General features: G+C 49.1%; 1 protein-coding gene across 6 annotated transcripts in view; it reads left to right on the forward strand.

The window, feature by feature from the left end:
* Nucleotides 1-27,280, forward strand: part of LOC147012489 (putative ATP-dependent RNA helicase DDX4) — a 91,221-nt gene that overhangs the window by 13,410 nt on the left and 50,531 nt on the right. For all 6 annotated transcript variants that reach the window (XM_085856848.1, XM_085856853.1, XM_085856851.1 and 3 more), the window contains exons 3-6: nt 2,084-2,132; nt 2,267-2,314; nt 13,430-13,525; nt 13,807-13,932. In XM_085856848.1, coding sequence (XP_085712974.1) covers nt 2,084-2,132; nt 2,267-2,314; nt 13,430-13,525; nt 13,807-13,932 — 319 coding nt within the window. The remainder of the gene's footprint in view (nt 1-2,083; nt 2,133-2,266; nt 2,315-13,429; nt 13,526-13,806; nt 13,933-27,280) is intronic.

Raw genomic sequence — 27,280 nt, forward strand, 5'->3', positions numbered from 1 at the left:
CCAGGAAAAATCACGGAACCATCAGAAAGCATCCATGAATGAAAAAACAAATGCAGGTGAGTGACCTGAGACATTGGGGAAGCATGATTCGTTATTGCTTACCCCCAAGTAAGCATACCCCACAAGTACATAATACAGTCAACCCCCGCTTAATCGCGGTTCACCTATAGCACCCCCTGTTCATCGTGGGTTTTCCCTTGGAACGTAACTAATTTTTTCTGTGGATTCCCCCGGTACATAACATCGCGGTAATAATATATAAAATATAAATTATTTAAGCAATAAATTATAACGTGTGGTGCTCGACCAGTCACACAATGCATGAGACAGTTTCGCTTGTGAACTTCGAATATTTTCTACGTTTTTTTTTCTCCAAGCCCCACGATGCCGCCCAAACGCCCTGCACCTTCTAAGGCTTCTGGCAAGGAACCGAAGCGCCAGAGGAAGGTCCTGGGATGCTCCACGAGAAGGTTAACGTGCTTGATATATACTTCGGGAAGGAAAAAGGTTTGCCGCCGTTGGACGAGCACTGCTCGTACCCAGCACCTCAAAACCTACCAGACCAGACGAGTCGATCTCTGGCACCTCAAACCCAATCACTGCCAAACCGACCAGACCAGACGAGTCGATCTCCGGCATCTCAAACCCAATCACTGCCAAACCGACCAGACCAGACGAGTCAATTTTTTTGGGGGGGAGGCGTCCATTCATCGCGGATTTTCACTTAGCGCGGCGAGGTTTGGAACATAATCCCCGCGAGAAACGGGGGATTACTGTATATACTGTCGGAACCCGCTATCCACGGGGAATACGTTCCTGGAAAATGCTGTGAATGTTCGGGGCATTATTTAAAACTAGTGCGTGGCCGTAGGTACGTGACCGTACATGCAAAAAAAAAAAAAAAAAGGAACAATTGTGACGTCATTCGTGATATCATAGCACCGTGTCTTGTCATTGGTCAACAGATAAATGGCCGTAACTTGGGAACCGCTCGTCCGATTGATATCAAACCTCAAAGGCACATCCGCGGGGCCCCGGCAATATTCCTAGCAAGTTTCAATCCGATCGGACAGGCAGTCGTCGAGAAACTGCGGTCGCATACAGACTCACAGACAGACACACACAGACAGACACACACACACAGAGATTGCTGGAGTTATAGATAGATTAAAAAAAATTTTTTTCCATGGTCTAGGCTCATGGAAGAGTGATTACACAGAACATATCAGGACACAACATAACAAGGGGAAACACCGACAGTGGTTGTGTTGAGCAGTTTACTCTTGCTCTAAGCAGCAGTCGGGGCAGGAATTTGTGATATGTTCATGATGCTGCCGATAACTCGCCTCCTCTTCACGATGGACACCGTGGGATGTCCACCAATGAATGTCAGTGGATGGGATGCCCAGTTTTAGCATCTATCGGAGGGACGGCACACACATTGATGAATCGCCCTGCCCGTGAAACGTCAGGATTCAAACCCAGGCTGGACAGCTTCGAGGTGTGTGTGTGTCTGTGTCTGTGTCTGTGTCTGTGTGTGTTTTCTCCAATGGCTCATCGACCACATGTAGTTTGAAATGTTGGCTCAAAATCAAGTTTATTGGACCTCTGCATTAAGAAATGTCACTGGGAAACAAAAGGGATTGATTTGACAAAGAATATCCATGATGAACTGGTCAGAGTTCCATGGGGCCCTCTTGACCCCTGGGCACTGACCATGTTGCTGATGGTATGCATACCTAAGATATTCACATTGATGTGCAAAGTGCCCGAGCATTTGAATGTATTCTTGCAGGCAGGTGGAGTCTTGCCGTGTTGTCGCCTTATGGTTCGCTCAGGTACATGATGGGTGCAGGTTCTGGATTAGGCCATTTCTGTTTGGGATCTCGATTTTTTTTTTTTTAAATCCGAACTCTTGTTTACTTCATTGTTCTACCGTATTGGGTTGAACTTGCGTCTCACCAAATGACTCGTGCATCTTCCTTGAGGTTATTTTCTCTTGGAAGATTACAATTGTGTTGTTGCTTGTTTTGTGATTTATTTGTTTAATCTCTAACTCCTTTTATCCCATCTATGGATGCAGCAGCCAAAGCTTTCTGCCTCTTTCCTGAAGCTCAATGTGCAGAATAGCCGTGAGTGGTGTTATTTGTTCCTGAACCTTTGAATTTGGATTAATGAGGTGCTGTTGGTGAAATCATTTTTTGGACGTAGGTTCAGCTACTCCCTTCCCCTCCTCCCCCCCCCCCCTCACTCCAAACCCCTCCAGAAAATGAGGCAGAGAAAGAATCTACCAAACCAAGTCCATGGATACCGGGTAAGTGTACATGTGTTTAGTTTACAGGCCTTGACCGGAATTATTTCACCGATTTATCCCACATTTTGGAAAAGAAATGCAAACCCCTGAATATGCAGATTTTGGCTTTAACGATAATAGCAGAGTACCTGGCGATCATATTCCAAGTGTGCAACACGTTGTTTTGACTTGTCCCTTTATTTGGACGTGGTATAGTCAACAGACCACTGTCTTGTTTGCTTTGGAAAAAAATATAATCCATATAGTATGTACATGAAGCATTACATTCATACTGCTTTGCTTGTACATTCCAATTGGATTGGGCCAGAAGCTGACACCAGAAGCTTGAGCATAATACGTACCGTCACCTCATAAGGCTCTCGAGGCATATCGGCTCCAACCCTGAGATATTTGATGATCCTTTCAACATTCACTTTGGTTGTTTTGTGTGTAACGGAAAACTTGTACGAACGTTATGGCGATTATGAATATGACACCTCCGAATATGTCTTCGGTTTACCAAAAATGTAGACGTGTGATTTTTAAAAAATTCTTATTTTATTTTTCAGTTTTATAATTGTGAGTGGTGTCAGGCCAGCTGTCTAACCAATGGGAATAAAGCGGACATGCACACAAAAGTTAACGAGGGTAGAAAAAAATCATGGTTTTGGATTGGGGACGATTGGAGATGCTGGTGAACAGCTGTCTTGAAGAATTAGAGCGAAGAATGAGATTTAAGAGGATGTGGAAGTCGGTTCCACAGGTGGGATAAAAGAGAAACAAATGAGTGGAGGTGAGCAGTGATCCTGGATTTAGGGAGTTTCACCAGATGGGGGTTGATGGTGTGCCATATGTGCCCTGCAGAAACCCTTGGGGAACAAAGCATGGAAATAGCAGAGGGTGCAAGACCAGAAACGAGGTGGTAGAAGAGAGACCATTGAACTGTCTGTGATGGCGAAACGATAGACCCGTAGACTCGGCTTTATTGTAGGAGATCCCAATTATCTTGAAGGCATTGGTTTCCACGGTGTCAAGCTGAGAAAGTTGTGAGGCAAGGGAACCAGGCCAGAGGGGAGAACAGTACTCCATCAAGCTGCGGATGAAAGCCTTGCAGTGGATTGGAGTTAAGGTTTGCCAAGGAAGGACTTTGACTGAGGATTTTAGTCAGCGTTTGGCTTTGGACGCCAACTTTGAAATGTGGTTTTGTCCAAGAAAAAAAAATCATGGCTGATCGTGAGACCCAGGAGTTTGAGTGACTGAACCTCCGAAGGAGGATTGTTAAGAAAGTAGATAGGAGGGTTTGCCAGACGGTCCTTTCGGTGAGAGATCGTGAGATCGTGAGAGTGTGAGATTTGTCAGGATGGAAAGATCTATTCCAAGTGTTTGACGAGCTTGTAATTTTGTAAAGGTCTGAAGGGAGGGAAGAAGCTGCAACCTTCCTGTCTGAAGGATGAGGGATGTCACGGTAGAGGGTGGAGTCATCAGCAAATAAAATATTAGGATTTTACAGTCAGAAAGATCAATGATGATCAGGAATAGGAATAGGCCTGGGGCACTCCATCCTTGACAAGGAGAGGAGACGAAAGGATTCCGTTGAGAGTAGAAGAGGCCAGTAAGCTATGTGTGGAGTTGGCCTTGGATACCATCGGGAGAGAGTTTGGAGAGCAAGGCAGTATGCCAGACTGTATCAAAAGCAAGAGATCTGTCCAGAGAGATGGCCCTGAAATCATGTCTGACACTGAGGGGCCCCATCCATTGTTGAGTGATGAGAAGCAGCATGTCCAAAGTTGAGTGACCTGGTCTGAAACTAAATTTGTGATCTGAGATGAGGTTATTGGAGAAAAGGAATGTTTTCATATCAGTTGCGATGATGGATTCCATGATGTTGCTGATTATTTGATGTAAGCTTATCGGTCTGTAGTGAAGGGGATTCGTTTTTACAGTTTGTTTTTATGTAATGGAATGATGTTGGTAGATTTCCAAGCAGATGGAAGATGAAGATTTTGGATTATTTGTCTGAGTTGTTTTGACCTCTGTTCTATGAACTTTGGAATTTAATTTATGGTCGTAGAACTTTTGCGTTGAGATAACATTATTGCTTGAAGTCTTTTCGTCTGAATGCTGTTCTCTGACGTTTATGTTGCTGACAGTGTTCTGTTCGTGCGTATGTCAGCTTGGCTGCTGGGTAGCTATCAGTTCTTGGAAGCACGGCTGTGTAGTTGAAACTGTGCCCCTCCACCAGAACACTGGTACTCATTTCACCGACCTTGGAAGGGTGACAGGCTGAGGCAACACCCCACCTGGCATTAATTCAGCGGCCAATGGGGCTCAAACTCAGGACCCTCGGATCTGAAGCCACCACCCTCGCTGCTAAGCCAACACCAGGCTTACTGACGGTGTTTAGATCACAATAATATTTTGACAAATTTATGATCATCCTTTGGTGTAAAGCCAACTTGTTCAAATCGTTGTTCTGTAATTGTAAATAAATAAATACTATTTGATGGAGCCCACCCGATTCCAGATTTTTGGTTCCGATGTCATTACCGACTTTGGAGATTCCTAGTCCACCGATTGTCGATGTATTAACCGATATTTTGTCAACAAATGCAAAATTTTGAAATTTTTTGAAAAACTTCTATTTTATTGAACTTTCAATATTTGAGAACATTAAACTTAAATTGTACTTTGAATGGACAAACAAATAAAAAAAAACACACGTCATTAACTTTTTAACAGATTCAACACTAAAATAAAAAAAAACATAGCAAAAAATACTTGCAAATTGAACGAAAGCTGTTTTATCGTCTGACAGTGCTCAGCCATCAGAGTTCAGTTCTCTAATACTGCCACTCAATCGTTGGCAGATTGCCGTGAAGGAAACACAGCTTCTCGGTATTTTCACCACCGAGGGAGCTCCTTTTATCATTCCAAATGTTCCCAACCGTGCTGAACTCCCTCTCACTCGAAACTGATGAGGGCAGTGCACAGAGATATCTTCTGGACATTGCAGAGAGTACTTTGTAATTTTAGAGCCTTGGAATAAATTCCCTTTATTGTATTAAAGCCAAATAAGTTTTATTTATTTTTTCCCCATTAAAGTTGAGGTTCATGGAGGAGTATTTGTTCAAAAAAGATGATTCACTGATCCTTTTATGTAGAAGATATACTTATTCGCCTCCATGATGCTGCGACGACTGGGATGGCCGTTATTGCAGCGCGGGCATGGCGATTTATTTGGTTGAAGTACGGAACGTTGATTTTGGAAGAGAATGATGGGGAAGGTTCGATCTGCAATTACAATGCATTTCCCTTTCCCTGATATGTGGGGATGGTTAATCTCACGAAGCAAGATTGCTATAGAAATGTCAAAACTCCTCCAGGGTTCTTTCATGTGTTGAATGTGTGTCCCCAGGGTTTCTCCAGAACCGCAGCAACATAAAATCGGTCCAACATTTGCAGAACAGTACGCCAAACAACAAAAAGTGATGAGCGTCTCCCCATGCAAGTTCAAAGACCAAACAAACAACAAGACCCATTAACTTGCAAAGCTCGTGAAACTCATAAAAGCTTGAGAATAAAAAGAATAAACTTACTTTTGCCAAAGGAATCGAAGCAGTAATCAGGTTTTTTTTTTTCTTTTTGTATACCTTGTCGAAGCTCGTGTGAGAGCGAACACACAACGCACAGCAAGGGGGGCATGAGACAAGAGGGGTGGGAGTGGGAAGGACAAAACAGTGGGGAACAGAGACATTAGGAGATCTGTGGAAGGGAGAGGGATGGGGCGGGGAACATGGGGAATACAAGATGGCCATTACAGGGACTTTCAGGAAGGAAAGCAGGGAATTTGAAGGAGGTGGGCTTGGGTGGATTATCGGGGGTAGAAAAGATCGAGGATTTGGATGGGGGATGATGAGAGGTGGTTGTGAACAGCTGTTTTGAAGGCCTGGAGGAAAGAATGGGATTGAATTGAGTGAGGGAGTTTATTCCAAAGGTGGGAAAAAAGAATGAAAGAGTGAAGGTGAGCAGTGATTCGTGATTTAGGTAGTTTTACCAGAAGGGGGTTGTTGGCAGACCTTGAGCGCCCTGCGGAAATGCGGTGGGTACAAATCGCAGAGAGAGCAGGGGGGGGGGCGAGGCTGCAGAGGAGACTATACAATACAGAAAAACCACCGACCAGCCTGCGGTGAGAGAGTGAGAGGCCCAAAGACTCAGCCTCATTGTGGGAGATGCCAATGATCCAGAATGCCTTGGTTTCTACAGCGTGAAGCCGAGAAAGGTGGGAAGCAGGAGCACCAGCCCAGAGCGGAGAGCAGTACTCCATCAGCCTGCGGACGAAAGCTTTGTAAGTGGTCAGGAGCTCAGGTGGGCCGAGGAAGGACTTTGTACGACGGAGGATTCCCAGTCGGCGACTGGCTTTGGAGACGAGGTTTGAAATGTGGCTTTCCCAGGAAAGGTCATGGCAGATAGTGAGACCCAGAAGCTTGAAAGAAAGGACTTCTTCCAGAGGATTGTTTAGAAAGTGGATGGGGTCGTTTTTGAAACGGTCCTTTCGGAGAGACATAGTGAGAGGGTGAGATTTGTCCAGATTGAAAGACATGTTCCACGTGTTGGACCAGTTTGTGATTTTATCCAGATCTGTAGTGAGCAAAGAAGCTGCTGCTTGCCGGTCTGAGGGATGACCGATGGTACGGCAGAGGGTGGAGTCATCAGCAAAGAGATATCGAGGATTTTCCAGAGAGTCGGAGAGACAATTGATGAAAACCAGAAAAAGAACAGGGCCCAGAACGCTACCTTGAGGAACTCCAGCCTGGACAGGAAGAGGGGATGAAAGAACTCAATTTAGGGCCACATGTTGACTGCGACAGGAGAGGAAGTGTGCGAGCCATGAGTGGAGATGGCCTTGAATACCATCGGAAGAGAGTTTGGTGAGCAGGGCAGGGTGCCAGACCATGTCAAAGCATGTGATATGTCCAGGGATACTGCTCGGATTTCCTGTCTGGCATTGAGGACCTCCATCCATTGTTGGAAGAGCAGAAGCAACATATCCAGGGCAGAGTAACCTGGTCTGAAACCAAATTGATGATCGGTAATCAAGCCTTTGGAGAAGAGGAAGAATTTTATGTCTGAAGTGATGATGGATTCCATAACCTTGCTGATGATTGGGAGAAGGCTGATTCGTCTGTAGTTGCAGGGATCTGTTTTGCACCTTTTTATGCAGGGCAGTAATGTTTGCTGATTTCCAAGTAATGGCAGATGATCTTGAGCAAATGAGAGGGTGAATAGAACAGAGAGGGTGAGCAAGAGCAGAAGGGCAGGTTTTTAGGAAACGTGGGCTGATGCCGTCTGGACCGGTTGCAGAATCTGTGTCGAGGTTTGACAGCAAGCTCTCCACCTTGTCAGGAGAAAAGGACACTGAGTCCAGGGATAGTTGGGTGCGACTGGGTAAGGTGGGTGGAGAAAGCGATGGGTTTTGGACACAAGATTTAGCTGCAAACACCGAGTTTAGGCATTCAGCCTTTTCACGTGCGGTATCAGGAGTGCGGCCATATGAGGTAAAGGAGGGGATGGAGGGGGAATATACACCAGAAACAGATTTGATTAGATGCCACCAGGATTTTGAGGAGGGAGAGAGGTTTGAAAGTTCAGACTTGAGATGAGAAAGATGTTTTCTGGCTCTCCTGAAGGTAGATACGCACTTGTTCCGAGGTTTATGGAAGGAACTGAGATAACCCTCAGTTGGGTTTGCTTTCCATGAGGCAAAGGCATGTTGCTTCAGGACAACTGCCTCCCCACAAGCTTCAGTGAACCAAGGGCGGGAGGAAGGGAAGGACAACTGAAGTCGAGAGGGGATATATCTCTGCATGAGGGAGAGTAAGTTTCTTTGAAAGAATTCCCAGGATGAGTTGAGGTTGGAGAAAGTAGCGATAGGAGACCAGTCTATAAGTTTGATGGTGCTTGGAGACCCTGCCAGCCGGCTTGAGTGAAATGCCAGACTCGCCGGTGGTGAGGTGGTTCTCTGATAATAGCCAGAGAGATGTCCACTTTGAGAAGGACGTGGTCACAAGAACCGATTGGAGCGGAGGAAGAGCAGCAGATATTGTCAGGGAAATTTTTCAAAATCAGATCCAGAAGAGATGTGGAGCACCATTGGTTGAGATCCGGGTCGGGAAGTTGACCGATTGAGTCAGTCCCAATGAGTCGCAGAAAGTTGTTGCTGAATTGCCATGACAGGTAAGAGAGGTACCCACACCGAGCCAACTGGCATGATGACAATTGAAGTCGCCACATGTGAGGAAGAGAGAGTTTTCAATGAGAAGATAGAAGTTGGTCCATGTTTTCGGATAGTGAGGTGAAGATGGAGTCATAACTGTGAGGTGGATGGAACAGTACACAGCAACATGAGGTGGGAGTGGGGGGGAAGCCGTAGCCAGAGGTATTCCTGGGGGTGTGGGGGAGTGAGGGCAGTGCATGGATAGTGAGGAATAGAGTCTTTGATGAAGAGAGCAACTCCTCCACCAGGACGAGGCTCAGGTCTGTCATACCGGAGGAGGCATTGCTTCATGCCCCCCTCTCTCGCCCCCCTCTCTCGCCCCCCTCTCTCGCCCCCCTCTCTCGCCCCCCTCTCTCGCCCCCCTCTCTCGCCCCCTCTCTCGCCCCCTCTCTCGCCCCCTCTCTCGCCCCCTCTCTCGCCCCCTCTCTCGCCCCTCTCTCGCCCCCTCTCTCGCCCCCTCTCTCGCCCCTCTCTCGCCCCCTCTCTCGCCCCCTCTCTCGACCCCTCTCTCGACCCCACCCTCTCGACCCCACCCTCTCGACCCCACCCTCTCGACCCCACCCTCTCGACCCCACCCTCTCGACCCCACCCTCTCGACCCCACCCTCTCGACCCCACCCTCTCGACCCCACCCTCTCGACCCCACCCTCTCGACCCCACCCTCTCGACCCCACCCTCTCGACCCCACCCTCTCGACCCCACCCTCTCGACCCCACCCTCTCGACCCCACCCTCTCGACCCCACCCTCTCGACCCCACCCTCTCGACCCCACCCTCTCGACCCCACCCTCTCGACCCCACCCTCTCCTCCCCACCCTCTCGTCCCCACCCTCTCGACCCCACCCTCTCGACCCCACCCTCTCGACCCCACCCTCTCGACCCCACCCTCTCGACCCCACCCTCTCGACCCCACCCTCTCGACCCCACCCTCTCGACCCCACCCTCTCGACCCCACCCTCTCGACCCCACCCTCTCGACCCCACCCTCTCGACCCCACCCTCTCGACCCCACCCTCTCGACCCCACCCTCTCGACCCCACCCTCTCGACCCCACCCTCTCGACCCCACCCTCTCGACCCCACCCTCTCGACCCCACCCTCTCGCCCCCACCCTCTCGTCCCCACCCTCTCGACCCCACCCTCTCGTCCCCACCCTCTCGCCCCCACCCTCTCGGCCCCACCCTCTCGACCCCCCCCTCTCGCCCCCACCCTCTCGACCCCACCCTCTCGACCCCACCCTCTCGACCCCACCCTCTCGACCCCACCCTCTCGACCCCACCCTCTCGACCCCACCCTCTCGACCCCACCCTCTCGACCCCACCCTCTCGACCCCACCCTCTCGACCCCACCCTCTCTCTCGACCCCCTCCTCTCTCTCGCCCCTTCTCTCTCGACCCCCCCCTCTCTCCAAATGTATTCACAAATGTCTACCGAGCACAACAATTAATTCAAACCTTGGGGAAAAAATTGCTTTCAAACCTTTGGGAAACAGCTGGAAACACAAACCCTTGGGAAAATTCATTCCTTGCGATGAATTAATAATTTGAACAATTAATTCAAACCTTGGGAAAAATTCAAAACTTGGGATTAATTAATAATTTGAACAATTAATTCAAACCTTGGGGAAAAAAAACAGCTTTCAAACCTTGGGAAAAACAGCTTTCAAACCTTGGGAAACAAAAAATAAATAAATAAATAAGCATTAATTGCGACGTCATTTGAGATGTCAAAGCACTGTGTCCTGTCATTGGTTGACAGACAATATATAGGTCGTTATCGGTTGACAGACATTGGTCATTGTATCACGTTATTCTTTTTATTACTGCCCATTATTGTGCTATTATTATTAATTTGGGAAAAAAATGGCATGATAAGGTGGAAAGACACTTCACCTGCGATATATACACCTTTCCAACACTGAAAAAGGCAATAAAATGGCCGTAACTTGGGAACCGCTCGTCCGATTAATATCAAACCTTGAAAAGGCACATCCGCGCGGCCCCGGGAATATTCCTGGCAAGTTTCAATCAGATCGGACCGGCGGTCGTCGAGAAACGACGGTCGCGCGCGCGCGCGCGCGCACACACACACACACACACACACACACACACACACACACACACACACACACACACACACACACACACACACACACACACACACACACACACACACACACACACCTGGAATTATAGATAGATTATTGTTTGAGAGAGTTTTCATCAGATTAGGCAATGGAAGTGTTGTAGAAAAAAAATCTTGAGGTGAATGGTGAAATTGGATCGATAAACGCAGGGGGTGTAAACAGATCATGTGGTTCTGGGAGAAGCACTTGGCTCTGGGAGGTGTATCTTCAAAAGTGAAATTATTTATTTTAAATAAGGATTGCATAACATTTGGAAAAGGGAAGGTTGAAGTAAAATCTTGGAAGTGTGGTGAATTTGGACGGTAAACGCAGTGTGAAGCTGCTGGGTCGATGAAAAGTACCAGGAAGAGAGAGACAGAGACGTGGTTACAGGAGGTGTCGAGATCGAAAGGATACAAGGAAGATTATTATTTTTTGATGTATTTTTGAAGAACAGGTAAGATTCGGGAATGGAAGGTTGTAGATCTGAAGGTAATGGTGAGAGAGGGTCAGCTCGGTAGAATAAAGATGGTGTGCCGGCAGGAGGAAGAATGAGGAGGATGAAGAAGAATAATAAGAAGAATCGAGACTTGTGAGTGTGCAAGGAGAAAGGTCGTTTTTTTTTTTTTAATTTAAGACAAGAAATAGTGTTTCGTTGGGAGGGATGGGGGACGTTGGGAAAGTGGGGAAGATAGAAATTGAAGGTAATGGGGAGAAAATACAAATAAACACGATCGTACACCGAGGGGGACGATAGGTAGGCCTCAAGCACTCGGTGAGACAAGGTCGACGAAAACGCACAATATAGCACGATTTTTGAAACAAAACCGAACTAGGAACACACTAACATGCAGGTAAGAAAATAAATAACAGTTAAAATGGGACAGATAACGACCGGAAACTTAACGTTGAGATCGACAGTAGAGAGCCCTGAAGGAGACCTGCCAACGCTCCAAACCCAGAACCGGAAGTCAAATCAGGTTTCAAAGATTACAAAACTATTAAATAACCAACGAGAAATTGATACAAACAGGCAGAGCTGTCAGGAGGAAATGAAAGGCAGAAACACATCAAATAGAAATGGAATGACATCATAGATGATTTAGCGTCATCCCTCCGCCCCTCCCCCTCCGAGTTTAGCAATGTTCACCAGGACCTAACATCATGCTAATGAGGTAATTAGCTGAAAGCTTGTCAGTCGCCGACTGGGAATCCTCTGTCGTGCAAAGTCCTTCTTCGGCCCTCTTGAGCTCCTGACCACTTACAAAGCTTTTGTCCGTAGCCTGATGGAGTACTGCTCTCCCCTCTGGGCTGGTGCTCCTGCCTCCCACCTTTCTCGGATTCACGCTGTCGAAACCAGGGCATTTAAGATCATCGGCATCTCCCGCAATGAAGCTGAGTCTTTGGGCCTCTCACTCAATCACCACAGGTTGGTCGGTGGTCTTTCTGTCTTCTACCGACTCCTCTCCAGCCTTGCCCCCCCCTGCTCTCTCTGCGATTTGTCCCCACCACAGTTCCACAGGGCGCTCAAGGTCCGCCAACAACCCCCTTCTGGTAAAACTACCAAAATCACGAATCACTGCTCATCTTCACTCTTTCATTCCTCTTTTTTTCCTGCCTTTGGAATAAACTTCCTCACTCTATTCTTTCCCATTCTTCCCTCCAGGCTTTCAAAACAGCTGTTCACCACCACCTCTTATCTTCCCCCATCCAAATCCTCGATCTTTTCTACCCCCGATAATCCACCCAAGCCCACTTCCTTCAATTCCCCTGCTTTCCTTCCTGAAAGTCCCTGTAATGACCATGTTCTCTTTGCCATGTTCCCCATCCCATCCCCATCCCTCTCCCTTCCACAGTTCACCTAATGTGTCTGTTCCCCACTTTGTCCCTTCCACTCCCGCCCCTCTTGTCTCATGCCCCCTTGCTGTGAGTTGTGTGTTAGCTCTCATACGAGCCTCGACAATGTATACAAAAAAAAATCTTGGGTGAAAATAATTGGGTCTCCTCGACCCGAGGACTGGAAAGGAAGGGTAGTGTGAATAATTAAACTTTTCCCTCAAACCTGAGTGAACTATTTAATGTTTATATCAATGAATTATTTGTAACTAAATTATAGGAGCATACAAGGGAGCTCATGCAAAGAAAAAAATTATATAACATAGTGAATAGTGCAACAAATCATGCCGGTCGGCCTCCTGGGCCCAACCCTACATCTCAGGGTTAAATACACGCTGCTGTTTAGATCATGAAAATCCGAGCCTGCGTATGTAGGGTAGGCCCAGCCTGACCAGCGCTGTGTGTGTGACGCGTCACATGACGTGCATGCAGGTAACATGTATCGTGCTCAATTCATTCCCCGCACGCTTTAGATTGGTATCGACAGATATCATGTACGCCCGCAGCATAAAAACTTGAATGGGATTGGCTTTTACATTGACGACGCATTCACACGCAGGAACCATTGAGTGGAACACAGGAACCAAGAATAGAAGGAGCCATCAAGTTGTGGGTTATAAGAAACTAGGATACATTTAATGTTTATTTCATTGGGTTCCTCAAAACCAACCTCTTTGCTATGCAGGTGGAGGTCAATCTGACAAGTTTGGCAATGGTGGAATTGCCCGTGGCCGTGCCGACTCGCAAGGCGGTTTTCAGAGAGAATACGCTGCACCTTCACATTTTGGCCTAAAAGATTATTAAAAATTGTTTTTATTATTCTCCGTGTGTTCTGTTTGCACACAGGTAATTTGAGTGCTAGGACGACGGGCCAGTCCAGGGGCGGATTTCCATCCAGAGGCCGTGGAATGTTGCGTCCAGAACATGGAAACGATGCCATTGGTAAGGAAAAACCTGATTGGTGTTCATATTTTCATTTGATGAACGTGCTGCACACACACCTACAACTTGTGTATTATATTCAACATTTCCTTGTGGATCTGTTTTGGATTGGTTTCGCTCATGTTGGCTGGGAACCGGCATGGGGAAGAATTGAGTGTGGTTCCACGGCATGTGGTTATGCAATGTTTAATTGTATAATTTGAAGCTTCATTATTGACGAGCACAAATGTTCTGAACAGGTGTTGTTTTCTTCACTGTTTGCAATGTTTTGTGCACCACAGGTGACGCAGATGTTGGAACTGGTGGAAGATGGCCACGGGGGCGACAAATTAGGGGAGGTTTCCCTCGCAGGAGTCAGGAGGGTGGCCATTCAGACTTTGAGAAAGACAATTTGAGCAGGGGAGCAGGTATGGGTTTGTCTTGCTTTGAAAGTACGTTCTGCATTGGTTTCACTGGTTATTTCTGGCTTGACTGAATACCGGGCGGGCCGGAAGTCCTTGTGGTTCGACCGTGCGGGCCGGAGTGTGTCTGTGTCTGTGTCTGTCTCGATAAAGCATAACATTCTTTCAGCTAAGTCCCCTCCCCCATCCCTCTCTCACTCTGTCCCATCCTTGCCCTACCCTCTCCAAATACAGTGTGGCACCCTCCTCTCACCCTGTTCGTGTCGGGGTGACATTTGTCCCCAGATGCGTCGGGGCGGCTGTTGTCTCCAGGCCGTATTTATAGTATGACCGGTCAAAAATAGATTTCAAACATTATTTTGTTTCCATCTTAACTGTTCTATGCAGAATCATTTTGATGAGACAGTAAGCATCGTAATTAACGTTCCACCGCATGTCTTGCCTTCCATTCCTCTCATCTCTCACTGTCTTCCCTTTCCCCACCCCTCCTAGCTTCTCCCTCTCTCTTTTTTTCCTTCCACTTCTTCACTTCCCCCCCCTCCCCACCTCTCTTCCCCCTCTTTTTTTTTAATCCCTTCTCCCCCCTTTCGTACTCCCGTCAGCAAAGCGACAGGTGGTGTGTGTGTGTGTGTGTGTGTGTGTGTGTGTGTGTGTGTGTGTGTGTGTGTGTGTGTGTGTGTGTGTGTGTGTGTGTATATGTATATATGTGGAGCACTCCCCCAATGTACATTGAACATAGTCCGACACCAAAACGTCACCGAAACCGTCGAACGAAAAAGGAAACCAAGAGTTCCGATGGGCGCGCGGATTTTTCCCGCCTGTTTCTCCGAGGAGTGTGACGGAGGCAGGGGGAGGGCAGCTCGCCGCCGATTGGTGGATGAACAGCGTGAGGCGGTCGGGGTGAGGGAACTCCCCTTTTCGGGAACCTTCTCGAAGGGAGGTGGAGCCAGAAGTGGGGTGGGGCGAAGGGTGGAGCCTCGGATTATAAAAGGGCGGACGCGCACGAGGTTCGTTCTCTCTCGCCCTGTGGGCCAACATCCGTTCTCTGGTCCATGAGCTCTCGCCCTGTGGTCCATCATCTGTTCTCTCTCTGGTCCATGAGCTCTCGCCCCTGTGGTCCATCATCCGTTCTCTCTCTGGTCCATGAGCTCTCGCCCTGTGGTCCATCATCCGTTCTCTCTCTGGTCCATGAGCTCTCGCCCTGTGGTCCATTATCCGTTCTCTCTCTGGTCCTGAAGCCCCTTCTGCCCTTCAGTCCTTTCTTCTGCCCTTCTTCACGAGGGCGCAGGTAAGACCCTTCGGTCTCACGGGACCCGTTTGGTCCTCCAGGTCCCGTGCCATAAAGGTTTACGAACCCCGTCCACCTCCCTGCCTATGGGGAGGGTTTTTCTTTGTTTTCGTATGCATGCTGTGGCGCCGTGTCCTGCCAAGTAGAAACTGTGTAAGTGACTGTGCTTGTAAATAATAATCGTAGTCGGTGGTATTGCTTTTGCCTTCTATTTGTCGCTTGTATCTTGCATGACTGTATACGTGTTGTACTGTTGTTGTAAATAAATGTCCTTGTGTGAAACGTATCCCGTTCGTTGCGTCCATTTCCCTTATGAAAGTGCCATCTTGTATCGTGGAATGAGTAGTGGGTTTTGAACGCCCGGGTAAAGAAGAGAATCACATCCGTCGAGGTCGGCAATAACACCACTCAGTTATCACTGTAGCTCGGAACGGACCGCTTAAGCGGTTCTTGTCCTCGGCCAACCTGCGGCGAGGTACGATCGCCCAGTCGACTACTCGTGCAGGTACTTAGGTAGGTCGAATTTTGCGAGCAACCCTATCCTGCGCGGGTGGGCAATTGACACGATCGTGGTGAGGTTCAGCCCCCACCCGTGACTGGCTCCTGGCGGTAGTTCCAGGAGGGTCACGACTGAATTGTCCGTCCGGTGGGCGTTGCGATTGGAGTTGCGCAATCGCTCGCACGCCAGGCGGGCCAGAATTCGTAACAGTATGTATTAGGGTGGTCCACGAATATTTTTTCCCGAATTTCCCGTGTCCACAAGGCTTGATTTTTGTCCACTACCACCATGGATTTATTATACAAAATTTCATGGCGATTGGTGTATAACTCGGGGTTGCTCAGAAAGTCAACTTTTGACCAAAAAACATTCGAGAATATTGGATTTTTTTGTTTCAAACACTTTATTATTCCACAAGTTACATAAAAAGATGCAGCACACTGCACTCTGCACTACAACACTGTCATAACACATGGCACATTTCTCTGTCCGTTATCCTGTTCTCGGCCTAGTTCATCAAAAGGGCCTTTGATGGCTCAGGAAGGGCCTTGCGATGGTTCGAAACAAGTCTGAGTAGGTATTGTTTCTGTTCCTCGTCTTTCGTGAGTGTCTCGTTATACTGCTGGACGAGTCGGATACCGTGCTTGGCAGTGTCGTTTACGACTTTCAACCTCCTTACATGCCTGCTGGAGCTCTGTGTAGTAGGGATGGCTCTCCCACTCATTCGGCGCTACCTTCAGGAATTCGGAGGCCTTTTCGCGGCTTTTTTCACCCAGCAGGGAGAAGAAGGTCATCGTTCGTTCTGTAACCAATCCTGGGATTTGTTCAGGCCCTGCAATCATGTCTGATAGAGGAATTGGTCGATGGTACTCGACAGCTTTTGGTCTGGACAAATGGGTGACCATCTTCGACTTCGTCTCCTCGGTCACACGATCGTCGGAGAAGGCGAACCCCACCAAGTGTTCCGACAGGTACCACAGGTGGTTCGAGAACGCTTTAACTGTCTTGTCGGATAATTTCCAATCCGGGTAACGTTTGAGCACATTCATGAACTGGATGTCGTTATAAGGAGCCCAGACCCCAATGGGTGCCTCGTTCCAATATTTTACGTACGCCAGGCTCACAAACAAGGCAAAGTCCACAATATTCTTGCTTTCCTTTTTTGTCAGTTTTAATTGATGGCGGAACAAGTAAATTTTTATAGCGTATATTCCTTTAGCCATCCATCGAGCGTGATGCATCGCTCCTGGAGCCCAGAATCTGAATGATCCGGCATCTGCATCGCCACCTAGGAATAGGAGAGATATCTTCAGCAATTCCAGGCAATCGTCCCTCGGTTGTTGTTGGGTGATTGCTATCGGTAAATAATCCAACATCTCCACTCGCAGTTCAGCGAGTACTGGATCACCAAAAACCGTACACACGTCGTACTGGTTATGATCAAAGTCTGCCCATTTCTTCTGGAAGCGTTTGAACAGAAGATCGTCGGGGCCAGAAGTTCCACCGAATGTGCAGGCATTGGCGTGCGACAGAACCATTTCATGCATGTGTTGTCTCCATGCAACCCACACAATTTCTCTCTCCATGTAGTTCTCTAGTCTGATGGAAGCGCCTCGATGTAGGCCGGTATTGCTGCTCGTAGTATCATAGACAATGCCATGAACCTGATCTTTGACTCCCCATTTTTCAATGCAAGCGGTTGCTTTTGGGACACCCAATAGCTTATCTTCTCCGTTACCAGTAACCAGCACCGCTATACGGTCGACATTTTTCTTTGAGCCGTCAATATCTTGTAAGAGTTTACCATCCCAGTGGAGAAGAAGAGGTCCTTTCAGGGAGAAGACGTTTTCCTCGGCGGCAGCTGCTTCTCTACGTCCCTCCATACAAGAACGGAGTACAGAGCTTCGTGATAGGGTGATGTCGCCGATATCATGACCGAGGGCCTTGGCGACAGCTCCGACCATGAACACAGCCCCGCGATCTGGCAAGTTCACGCGATCCAGCGCTGCTACAACATCCGGAGATCGGAAAATGTTCTTTGGTTTGGGATTGGATGAAGTAGCCGAATGAGCTTCTGTTTTACTGCAGCCAGGGGTCTCTGATGACGTTGAGGGAGCTATATATTCATCCTCCGGACTTTCAGATTTAGATTCACCCGACGTAGACGAAAGCAGTTCGCTTTCAGTTACCTTCAGCTTGCGGCTTTCCCTTTCAGCGTAACGTTGCCGAGCTAAGTCTTCATTTTCGTCTCTTTTTCGTTTATTTTCCTCTCTAGAGTGGGTGACTAAATCAGCTCCAGCCATGCTACAAGAGAACACACTCTCTCGCTGACGCTCCAGGAAGTCACGGTCGACACGGATCACTATTTCCGACAATGCATTGACTGTCGCTACGTCGAATAACTCCTCCAGGTCTGAGAGAAATAGATCATTGTTCATGTCACCAGTGTCGTTGTCCCTTTTGCGATTTTTCTTTAGTTTTAGATATCTCTCGTGGAGCTTTTTCAGCTTACGTACGCATGCATTCGAACGTTGCATGGGCAATATCGCTCTATTCCACACCTCAATCACTTCACAACACGTGATTCTATAGCTCTCAGCAAGTCTTTTTCTCGGTAACATGGTGGAATTGTAAGAGGCGTAGAACATCCAGTCCACGTGGCAATCTTTCGGCAGAAAGCTGTGATATCGATGCTCCCAGTTGCCAGGTTTCGGAAGAAGAATGGAGTCCTGGCTTCAATGCCATCACTCAACGTAAGCCAAAGAAATTGAAAGAAATGATGGACCAAAAATATCACATGATCAGCACAATATATTATTGAAGAGTGCGACTGCTCTCGACACGCGAGTCTAAAACCAACCGCCCTCACCGTTCCCGCTCGTGCTGCCACCCCCTTCCATCGCTGTAACGGAAGCACCACCACGCCGCTGGTTTGGCGGGGGGGGGGGCAAGTAGGAGTACCAACAATCCATCTCAAAATTACGCAAATTTCATTCATCAGCCAAAAATCCTCATCTTTGAGCGACCGCTAAACATTATCGTAGGACCACAACAATTCACAGGCAAATAAGTATATCATAGTGAACAAAAACAATCCATGTGGAGGGAACATTCAGACAACTCTATATTTTTCATATTGATCATGGACCACCCTAGTATGTATGTATGTATAAATATTATTACGGATCTGGAAACAATTTGCATTCAACATGCAGATGTCCCAATTGTCAGTTATGTCGATAAGTATGTGTGTAGTCAGATCCCCTTCCTTTTGTCTTGTGGGAGAATCAAAGACGTGCATTGCGATTTATTTTAGTTAGGTTATTGCATCCAATAAACCATCCCATCTGCATGACCCCTTCGGCCCCTCACGCTCCATCACCACCCGCTGGCTGCTCATACCTTGACTTGCCGAGAAGGGGTCTCGCAGTTCCAGTTCTTGGCTCCCACGAACGTTGTAACTCTTGTACGATGACCTTCGCGGCGCTGACACTGTTACTCGTAGAGAGCGAAGCCACGTGGAGGAGTAACTGGGGTCTCCTGGCAGGGGCTGAGGCCCTGCCCCGGAAAGGTAGGCTGGAGGACCCTGTCCAATCAGAGGCGGACAGCGAGGTGCGTTTTCGCCAAGGGACCCTCCCCATGGAGAGAGGCCAATACATCTCCGAGACTCTCTGTAAAAAGGGTCCGATCGAGTTTGCTTTCACGGTGGCTGTAACGGGTTGAGTTCGCTTTTTTTTTTTGGAAATTATTTTGGAAGACGGAGCTATTTTGGAAACCGCGCCGGCTCCGCGGGACGCTGTGTGCGAGGTCCGTTCTGTATCTTGCGATTGGCCCAAGCGCGTACGACTCGGTGATCAGGAGCCGGCGTTGAAACGTCCCGTGATTGGTACGAAACCACCACGTGGATAGCTAAAATGGCGGCAATGGTGTGAATTTGGACGTGTGAGCACGTGTGCGAGGCTCCGCGTGTTGCGCGCAGTGAGTGGAATTAGCGGGATGCGCAGAACGTGTCCCGACCACGCCACCGGGCCCGTGTGCGAGTGATGTTGGCAGGGATCGCGCAGCACGAAGGCCAGGTGAGAAATGCACGGCTCACATGGTGGATGGCTCGAAAGCGGATGTGTAATGCGATCGACGGGGCGACGTTACGCTTCCAATTATTGCCCGAACGAAAGGGACGGGCGAACTGTAAACCGCCACCCTGGCGATGCAATGCCGACCGAGCCTTTGCCCGAGTACCCGATCCCCGGCCAGGATGAAGCGAACATCCTCGTCGTGGGCAAAGGAGCACTAGTTAGTCGATGGGTTTCACGTTAGATAGACCGGCCTCATGGGGTATGAGCAGTCCGCCATGGGGCCTGGTGGGATCAGTTCGAGGGAATTTAGGAGAATTTAGAATGGATTGGAGACTTGGACAGACATGGAACGTGTAGTGGGGACATAGCTTAGTAATATAATTAAATGGAACGTGCATTAGTATGAGGGATGATGAGGGGCTCGAGCTAGTTCGGGGGACTTAGCTCGCAGAGTGTTGGTGTGTTGTGAAAAAAGAGAAGAAAGAAACATAATGAATGAATGTGGGCCCGAGTGTGAGCAGAGTGAATGTGTAATGCATGGTGCGAATGAATGATTGGGGGGAGGAGTGAATCCCACCCAAGGGAACCCGGGGTTCATGTAATGGTAGTTAGTGGGTTAGTTACATTAACCGATCGGAAATCGTTTTGTTGGTGTTGAATGAAGGTATGAAACCTTTTTGTGGGGTGCAGGAGTCTATTGACCGGCTGGGAGCGTGGCTGTGGAAATGTTTGCACTGAGTAGAGGGCACCCTGGGCACCGAAGTAGTCTGCCAGAGTAGGCCATGGGTCCAAGGGACCGAGTTAGTGTAATGGGCACGGGCAGCCCACGGAAGCGGGACCCGGAGCACTAAAATGCCACGTGGGCATTGGAGGGGACACTGCTAGGGGCATTCCCCACGTTCATATGGAGTAGGTAGGCTCGGAGACAGCCTCAGGGACCCGGGGGTGCCGTAGTTTGAGTTCAGCAGATGGGTTTCCCTGCCAATGGAGCCACGCTGCCCAGCCACGAAATTGTGCAAGAGAACAACAGAAAATTTGTGGGCCGAGCCCAAATTGATAACAAACACCAACACAGGCGATGGGAATCGTGGTTGCTAGAACCGATAGTTTAAAGAGACAGGCGTGTTGAAAAGCCCCGGGGATAGATTTACATTAAATGCCAGGATAGATAGGAAACGTGTACCCCTTCGTACCATCCATCCCTTCAATGTTCGTAGGCCGCTGGACTCACCTTGAGAAATTGCTGAAATCTGAGGGAGTTATTCTGAGGCTGCATTGGGCCTCGAGACGGATTCACTAGTCTCTTCCTCAATCCCCTCAAAAAGGATCTTAGGGATTGGGGATAGATGGTCAGGACAGGTTAGCTGAACAAAGACTATAAGGGGGCTAGGGACATGTGTAATTATAAAATAAAAGTAGTCTAAATGTCGTTGTTTTGTTGTTGCAAACTAATGGGGGTGGGTATGAACAAGGACAGGCAAAGGTGATAGGTTGGGGGGAGACCGTAGGGTAGGTCTGAGCCCGTTTTCAGACCGGCCGGCGCCACCGTACTCCCTCCACAACCTCACGAGACTAGACCGAGGCCAGCCAGCTTCGTGTGCCGACCTCCTCTTGTACTGCATCTTGCCTGGTCTGCGTTTGCCATGCCGTGCTTTGCCTGCCTTTGCCTTGCCTCCATACCTGCCCATGCCTTTGTTTGCATTGTCATCCATTCTCGCCATGTGCTCCAGGACCATCTCTGAGAGTGTTTTGCAAGGACTGCCCTGCAGGCAACCGTGTTGCCGGGGACTGCACTGAGCAGCCCGGATATCTCCTTGTTGTTGCATGAAGGTCAGTTCAAATGGACCGGGGACTGCACTGAGCAGCCTGGGATCTTGTTGCATAAAGGCCAGTTCAAATGGCCTGCTGTGTTTGGGTGAGTTTCCTCCAGCATCCAGGAACGAAAAAAAAAAGAAAAGAATTCAACCACAATCAAGGGACCTTTGAAGGCTCTAAATACGTCTGACCATCAATGCCTGCTGCGCACTCACCCACAAATGTTAACTCTGCTGTGTTTTCTCTCCTCAAGTCACAGGTCCTAAGCCATGGGTAGTGTAAATATTAGGACTGTACATAATTTTAACCCACCTGTTGTTTGTTTAGTGCTGGCAATATAGTTAAGTTGTCCGAGTGAGTCTGTTCGTTTAGTTAGGCAACGCACTAGGTTATTTATTTTTGGGATATGTATTCCAAATGTCGCACTCAGGGATCCGTAGGTAAAACGTACTAGGGGAAAACCTACACCTGCATGCCACACAAATTAACGACTCGGGTCGGGTCTATAAAAAAGGGGGTGGGGGGGAGTAGTGTTACGGATCTGGAAACCATTTGCATTCAATATACAGATGTCCCAAAAGTCAGCTATGTCGTTAAGTATGTGTGTAGTCAGATCCCCTTCCTTTTGTCTAGTGGGAGAATCAAAGGCGTGTGTTGCGATTTCTTTTAGTTAGGTTATTACATCTAATAAACCATCCCATCTGCATGACCCCTTCGGCCCCTCACGCTCCATCACCACCCGCTGGCTGCTCGTACCTTGACTTGCCGAGAGGGGGTCTCGCGATTCCAGTTCTCGGCTTCCACGAACGTTGTAACACTTGTACGATGACCTTCGCGGCGCTGACACTGTTACTTGTCGAGAGCGAAGCCACGTGGAGTAATAACTGGGGTCTCCTGGCAGGGGCAGAGGCCACGCCCCAGAAAGGAGGACCCTGTGCAATCAGAGGCGGACAGCTCGGTGCGTTTTCGCCAAGGGTCCCTCCCCATGGAGAGAGGCCAATAAATCTCTGAGGCTCTCTGTAAAAAGGGTCCGGTCGAGTTTGCTTTCACGGTGGCTGTAACGGGTCGAGTTTGCTTTCACGGTGGCTGTAAGCAGTCAGTTTTGTTTCTACGTGGCTGTACGGGGTTCTGGAGTTTCACGGTGGCTGCTACGAGGAGTTTTAAGGAAGGACAGAGCGACCCTGACCTCCCTCCGTGGACCCCGATTGTTCACCGAGCTCCGCCACGAACCGCGAGTCCCTGCTTGCGACTGGGGACCGGACCAATGACCTTTGTCAGGTGCCGCATTGTGGAGCATGCCCTTCCTCTGACTGTCAGGAACACCACCGAACTCTGACCCCCAGCTTGTCTCTCTCCACGGCTGCGGGGGTCCAATAAAGACTCTGGGTTGTTTTCGTTTTGTGTGTGTGTGTCGGCATGTGGGCCCGTCTTGTAAGTGGATCTGAATGTGTTTTTGCTCATTGTAAATATTCCTTCTTGCATATTCGCATTAAGTCTTGCCTTTGTCTTTTTATTGTAAGTAAACATTTGGAAAAATATTCCCAGTTCGTTTCTGTCCCTTCTTGAATTGGTCCAGCATGGTTCGGATCTGGCATTAGGCGGGGTTTTATCCCCGATAATCCGTTCATTCCAGCCGCACGGCTTTGGCAGTTTCCGCTCGGCTGCACTCGAACCGGAGTTGGTAGTCGGTAGTTGGAACTCTACCCCAGCCGGAAGTGACCCGGTTCGAGCAAGACGTGCCGAGGGCGTGGTTTCCACGGTAGTTGAAATCGCGTAGTTAATTAGGTAAATTGGTCATGGACATATAGACCCTACGCTACGCGGTTGAGATATTGGTGACCACGGTCGGTTAAACGACCTGCCGGCTCGCGGAGTTATCCGAGCGACGGCCTACAACTCCGGGGAGTTTGGGAGACGACACAAGCTTTCCCCACCTTGTGGTCGTTCTCGCCACCGACCCCCAACCCACAACAGATATATATATATATATATATATATATATATATATATATATATATATATATATATATATATATATATATATATATATATATATATATATATATATATATTGTTTGGGCTGTGGAAATTTGCATTACACCATAAAGGGCCCTCAGGTGAGATAGGTACATGTGTAGTTAGCCCAAACCCGTTGTATAGAGGGAATTTATGTGATTCATCCGGGCTGCGACGTTTTGAGTTAGCCATTTTTCTTTCTCTATTGTTATTTTCAACCATTAAGCCGTCAATAACGCAAACAGCCACTACCCTTACCTTCACAACTCCATCTTGCAAACACCGCTTCACCGCCATTCCCAAACGGCACCATAACCATCAATCCACCACCTTCGCCTCTCTCCTTCACAACCAACAACGGCACCACCTGTGAACACTGAACGTCGGGCTGTCTCGGGTCCGTTCGGCGATTGGTGCCGAACGCACCGAGCTGCGAGCGCGAATGGCGGCCTTTCCGAGGGGAAATTCGGATCAGAAACGCTTCACGCCCACTTCTCCTCCGTCCAATTGGCGAACACGGGGTGGCTTGGCCCCGCCTCCAAGCGTGTGTATGTGAAGTCCGTATATGCAAATTTTAGGATCTGGAGAGGTTCACGTCCATTTTTGCCCGACCAATGGCTGACCGGGGGGGGGGGGGCGGTGTGGCCCCGCCTCCAATCGCGTTCTGATCCTAAAATTTGCATATTGGCTGCTCCTGCCGCCTATAAAAAGGCGAGCGCGAGGCGAATTGAAAAGAGTTGGGTTTTGGAGTTGCTTGGAGAGTGTCGTCGAGAGGCTGCTCTTGGGGGACAAGGAAAGTTGCGTTGGCGGAGTGGAGTCGAGTGCGCGCGGTGGAACTGCAAGCAAGGGAGCTCGGGTCCGAGGCAGGAAGGACGGCGGTCGGCGACAAGGTTGCAGTGTGGGGGATCGCTCGTCTCGTCGCGGGACCCAAGTCAGCCAGCCCCTCCCCTCCCCCAGGGCATCAACAATTCGCCCTTTCCCCTGCGCTGAGATAGTGCAAAAGGGGGCCCCGTTCCCACCCCACTCTAAACGTGATACCAACGAAACCCGCCAAGGGGCACGGAGTCGGGGCACAGCGGCGCGGCCACATTTGCGGCTTGCCCGCCAACGCCTAACCATTTGGCCTATGGGCCTGTCTGCCTCCTTGTTTGAGGGTGGCTTCTTTCCTTTGCTTTTGTGTAAATGTGTGTTGGCGCCGTCTGTGAAGTCAAACTGTATAAGTGTTGTCGTGTGTGCGCGTAGTCGGTTTTAGCTCTTACATTTGCTTTATGTGCATTTTGATTCTGTATGGCTGTATATACGTGCTTTCCGTGTGCCGGGAAATAAAATGCTTGCTTGTTGAACTGTGCCCGTTTCGCTTTGTCTTTTCTCCATTGACCCTCCATCTTGCATCACGTAAGGGGTTCGTAGTGGGTGCAACATCCCGGTAATTAATCTGAACCGTCCAGGTTGACGATAACACTGCTCGGTTATCCCGATAGTACGGAACGGGCCGCCCAAGCGACTCGTGTCCGGAGTCGACCTGCGGCGAGGTACGATCGCCCGGTTTACCATCCGTGTGGGTACTTGGGTAGGTCGAGTTTGGCGAACAACCCTATCCTACGCGGGTGGCCGATTGGCACGATTGTGGTGAAGTTGAAAGGCCCACCCATGACGAGCTCCCGGCGTTGGTCCGAGAGGGTCACGACAGAATTTTCCGTCCAGTGGGCAACGTGCCGCGATTCGAGTTACGCGGCCGTTCGCACGCCGGCGGGCGCGAATTCGCAACAATATATATATATATATATATATATATATATATATATATATATATATATATATGTGTATATGTATATATATGTGTATATATGTGTATATGTATATATATGTGTATATATGTGTATATGTATATATATGTGTATATATGTGTATATGTATATATATGTGTATATATGTGTATATATATGTATGTATATATATATATATATATATATATATATATATATATATATATATATATGTGTATATGTATATATTGTTGCGGTATTCGCGCCCGCCGGCGTGCTGGCGGCCACGTAACTCGAATCGCGGCACGTCGCCCACCGGACGGACAATCCAGTCGTGACCCTCTCGGACTAACGCCGGGAACCAGTCACGGGTGGACCTTTCGGTCTCACCGCGATCGAGCCAATCAGCCCCCGCGTGGGGTAGGGTTGCTCGCCGACCCGACCTACCTAAGTACCCACGCGGAGGGTAGACCGGGCGATCGCACCTCGCCGCAGGTCGACTTCGGACACGGGCCACTTAAGCGACCCGTTCCGTACTATCAGAATAACCGAGCGGTGTTATCGTCGACCTCGACGGTTCGATTAATTATCGGGCGTATTCAGCCCACTACCAACCCTTTACGTGAAGCAAGATGAGGATTCAATGGAGGAAAAGACGAAGCGAAGCGGGAGAACAGTTCAACAATAAAGCACATTTATTCGCGGCACACGGGAAGCACACAAATACAATTCCACCAAAAGCACACAAAAAAAAGAAAACACAATTCCATTTACACAAAAAGCAAATATAAAAGTGAAAACACAGTGCAGAGCTAATACCGACGACCGAGCACACGGCAACACTTATACAATTCTACTTCACAGACGGCGCCGACAACACATACCCAAAACCAAGGAAAAGAATACCCTCAAGGATGAGGCGGGCCTGAGGCCGAGACCGGGTCGCGCCTACCCGTCTGGTGATGAGACGCGGAGCGGCGATGGCGCCTCACTCCGCGGACCTCGCGGACAGTGTCTCGCAGGGGGTGGGAAAGGGGCCCCCTTGGTCGCACTATCTCAGCGCGGGGGGAAACAGGAGGGGGTTGCTGATGCTCGGGGTATAGAGGATCTTTATTATCCCTGGTGTGCGTCTCCACCTCGGCCAGGTCGCGCTGCCGGCCTTCCTCGGGCGTGCAGCTCCCGGCACCGTCGCGAGCACCCCCTCGTCTGCCTTCGCCGCTGCCGCCTCTCCGCCTCTGGACTCTCCACCCTGGACTCTTCTTTGGGCTCTCCTCGTTCGACTCTCTTCAGCTACTGCAGGCTTCGGGCTCCAGACTTCCACACTCTCTGACTGACGAACACGGTCCTTTTATCCCCCCGTAGCTTCGCCTTTGACCCCCCCCCTTTGACCTTTCACCTCGCTCCCCATTGGCCCGAGAAAAAGTGGGCGTGAAGGCTTTTTGATCCACAAATTTGCATATATCGATCGTTCTGGAGGTGGGGCCAAATCGCCCCTCGCTCACCGATTGGACGGCAAAAAGTGGGCGTGTGTCGTTTTTGATCCGTTTTTGAAGCACAAAATCCGTGATTTTGTACACGCTGTTCAACGTGCGACTTGCACGGGTCCAACACCGGTACCCACAGCGGGGCAAGAACGGTGGCGATGCTACGGTTGCGAGGTGTGACGTGAAGGTCGTGGCGGTTGTGGTGAAGCGGTGTTGTGGTTGGTGGTTGATGTTGTGGTTGTGGTGGTAATCATGGCGGTTGGTCCAAAATAAAGATAGTAAAAGAAAAACGGCTATCCTGAAGAGTCGCAGCTCGCATAAATGACATGTATTCCCACTAGACAACGGGTTTGGGCCTAACTACACATATACTTACCGAGATACCTCACCTAAGGGACCTGAATGGTGGT

The sequence above is a fragment of the Eptatretus burgeri genome, chromosome 15 (genome assembly GCF_056783735.1).
Source record: "Eptatretus burgeri isolate ZD-2024b chromosome 15, Ebu_testis_v1, whole genome shotgun sequence".
Taxonomy (NCBI): domain Eukaryota; kingdom Metazoa; phylum Chordata; class Myxini; order Myxiniformes; family Myxinidae; genus Eptatretus; species Eptatretus burgeri.